A 3,565-nucleotide genomic window follows, 5' to 3' on the forward strand; every position below is an offset into this window, starting at 1 on the left:
ACTGATATGGGGAAGTCAGGAGAAGCCTGGCAAGGAGACATGTAAGATTTGAGGGAGGGAAGAGGAGTTTGGCCAGCAGAAATTAATGATTTCTGTGAGGTTAGAACGTTCAGGTAATGTTGATTCTGCTGTAACACTGACTTCAAACAGTCATGTAAGGCCTTTCCCTTATTTTAACGAGTGATATTAATCCCTAAAGCTAAATGCTACTCTACACCCTGACAGGAATTCACTACTCTTATGCCTGACCTCAAAGTATCCCTTGAAGCCAAAACGCAGCCCATAGCCGCTTTCCCTTACCTTTACTCTCTTGCTTACCCTGATCTGATCAGCTTGTGGGGCACAAGGAGGAGATGGGTGGGAATGCTCTGAGGAGCTCAGCTCTGCCTCAGCATCTCCTGCCCCAAAATGAGCAATGTGACTGTGGCAGGGACTGTGAGGTCACTTCTGTCTCTGCACTTGATAGGGCAGCAGCAGGAACGTGTCACGCAAAGGGACTGTGAGGTCACTTGTGTCTGTATGTGGCAGGTCACCTTGACTTCTCCCTGGGATCTGCACTTTTGGGCTGACATCTGGCAGTGGCCCTGCTAGGCCAGCAGAAGGCACCTGCTTGGCATGCTGACAGTTTGCATTGCTTCCTTGCAACACTGTGCAGGGCTGCGGAGGTGTCAAAATGAAGTTCTACTAATAGCATCACAGTACCCATCACATCCCACAGACCCCAAGACTAGCCCTGAGCCAGACACAGGTGTGCATGGTCTCTTCTCCCAGTGGCCGTGGTCAGGCATCGGCCCTTCTGATTCACTAAAAACAACCAAGATTTTTCTCAGCACAGTGCTTTGCCTGTCTGTAACCATGGCCTCCAATTATCTGTCCTAACAAGGCCCTGGGGAGGCTTTGTTAGTAACAGCCCTCAGCGGCGCCCATTAATACTCCAAGTCATTTCAAGTTTTCCTTCTGACTTGAGAAACTAAAGTGGTTACATCACTCTCCTCTCAGTACCTGAGCCAAGTACAGGGGGACAATCACTTCCCTGGACCTGCTGGCCACACTGCTTCTTATGCAAGCCAGGATGCCGTTGGCCTTCTTGGCCACCTGAGCACACTACTGGCTCATATTCAGCCGACTATCAACCAGTACTCCCATTTCCTTCTCTGCCAGGCAGATTTCCAACCACTCATCTCCCAGCCTGTAGCTCTGCTTGGGTTTGTTGCGCCCCAGGTGAAGAACCCGGCACTAGAACCCCAGAAAACAGAAGAGCAGGGAGCAACCTCTTGGCTATGTTCCTGGCAGCAGCTTTGGAGAGGCGTCCAGGTTTCTGGGTTTGCCCAGAGCAAGACCCTCCTGTTACTGTTGTGCTTGCAGAGAGGCAACTGTGACCCAGGGTTGCACAGTGCCTGCTGCTGCCTGCAGCCACAGGGATGCCACTGAAGAGAAAACAGGTCTGTCACCAAGGTACCTGAGATCTGAAAGCTTGTCGAAATAAAAGAGCACAGGAGAACACATTGGAAGCCAGAAGAGAGCAGCAGTGAAAAGGCCACGTCCTGCTGCTGGCCATGGCCATGGCTCCAGGAAAGCAGCAGCCCCCACCCAAACTCCATGTAGCAGCTGAGCTCTTAGCCCTGAGACCCTCCTGTGTACTGGGGCTCCTCCCCCAGCTCCTGAGTGTATGGGAAGAGATGGCAGCTGATAACAGTGTAGTTCTGATGTTTTGTTTTATTTACTTTTTTATTGTGTTTCTCTACATAACCTGCTTCTTTCAGTAATTAGATGACTGGGTATGATGACTGAGTAGATGACTGTAAATGAAAAAATAAAAATAAGAAAATCAGGTAGCAGGTTAACAATAACATAATTTAAATCAGAACAAATAATTTGTAGAAAATATTTATAGAGTAGTAACAAAAATTTTCCTCACAGTTCCTGAAATAATCAGGGAACTCACAGACATTGATTGCAAAGAAACACGTATCCAAAGAGTTTCCTTACTGCAACCTTGAACTCCTGGTTCCTCATGCTGTAGATGAGGGGGTTCAGTGCTGGAGGCACCACGGAGTACAGAAATGACACCACCAGGTCCAGGGATGGAGAGGAAATGGAGGGGGGCTTCAGGTAGGCAAACACGGCAGTGCTGACAAACAGGGAGACCACGGCCACGTGAGGGAGGCACGTGGAAAAGGCTTTGTGCCGGCCCTGAGAAGACGGCATCCTCAGCACTGCCCTGAAGATCTGCACATAGGACAGCACAATGAAAACAAAGCAACAAAATGTTAAAGAAACACTAAAAACTAGTGCCTCAACTTCCCTGAGGTAGGCATCTGAGCAGGAGAGCTTCAGGATGTGGGGGATCTCACAGAAGAACTGGTCCACAGCATTGCCTTGGCAGAGGGGCAGGGAAAATGTAGTGGCCATGTGTAGGACAGCATTGAGAAAGCCACTGCCCCAGGCAGCTGCTGCCATCTGGGCACAAGCTCTGCTGCCCAGGAGGTTCCCATAGTGCAGGGGCTTGCAGATGGCAACATAGCGGTCGTAGGCCATGACAGTGAGGAGATAGTACTCTGAGCCAAAGAAGAAGACAAAAAAGAGAACTTGAGCAGCACATCCTTGATAGGAGATGGTCCTGGTGTTCCAGAGGGCATTGGCCATGGCTTTGGGCAGAGTGGTGGAGATGCAGCCCACGTCGAGGAGGGCGAGGTTGAGGAGGAAGAAGTACATGGGGGTGTGGAGGCGGTGGTCACAGGCTATGGCACTGAGGATGAGGCCGTTGCCCAGGAGGGCAGCCAGGTAGATGCCCAGGAAGAGCGCAAAGTGCAGGAGCTGCAGCTCGCGTGTGTCTGCGAATGCCAGCAGGAGGAACTCACTCACAGAGCTGATGTTGGGCATTTCCTGCTTCTGGTCATGAGGTCCTGCACAAGGAACAGAAAAACACTGAGAGTTTATCAGAGTTATCTTAATAGAGTTGTCTTACAAAAAAAATAAAAAAAAAAATAATTCTTTTATGACTTAATTTCACATTTCAGAGGAAAACTCATTCCATTTTTTATTTAATCCCTCCCAAATGATTCTCCACTTCCATTCAGACTTTTGGCAGGTCCTTTTCATGAGTTCTGGCTGGTGCTGCTAGAGGGTTTCACTGAGAGCATGGGACTTGCTGTGGGCAATGCGGGAGTCAGTCCTGCGCTAAGCTACTGGTAAAGATCATATAGTGATTTTTATTTTGTCTCTTTTGTGCTAGCAGCCCCACTGTACTCAAAGTAAAACCTTGTGTGTCATCAACGTGGTGATGGCTTCAGTGCAGTGTCCTTGAGAGAGCACATCAAGTCTGTGTGTTAGTCCTAGTGTCAACTGCCCTGTGCTGGTGTCTCTTTGACCTACTGGACAATTGCACTCCTGTGTTTGCCTGAAACAAACCAGGATACTGCTGAGAGCAGAGACATCCAGGTTTAAAGTGCCCATCTCCAGACCCCTCACCCTGTCCCTGTACTCCCCTTCCCCAAGCACACCGAGGGCTCACGCCATGGGCATGTGAAACCCCCATCCCCAGACAGCCTGGGAACAAGACCAG

General features: G+C 49.7%; 1 protein-coding gene across 1 annotated transcript; it reads right to left on the reverse strand.

The window, feature by feature from the left end:
* Positions 1–1,941: 1,941 nt before the first annotated feature.
* Positions 1,942–2,883, reverse strand: LOC311428067 (olfactory receptor 14C36-like; the record flags this gene model as incomplete). The annotated part of the gene is made up of 1 exon (XM_084539628.1): positions 1,942–2,883. The coding sequence occupies one exon, from the start codon at positions 2,881–2,883 to the stop codon at positions 1,942–1,944; it is 942 nt and encodes a 313-aa protein (XP_084395754.1).
* Positions 2,884–3,565: the final 682 nt, after the last annotated feature.

Source organism: Aythya ferina (genome assembly GCF_964211825.1).
Source record: "Aythya ferina genome assembly, contig: HAP1_SCAFFOLD_29, whole genome shotgun sequence".
NCBI classification, from domain to species: Eukaryota; Metazoa; Chordata; class Aves; order Anseriformes; family Anatidae; genus Aythya; species Aythya ferina.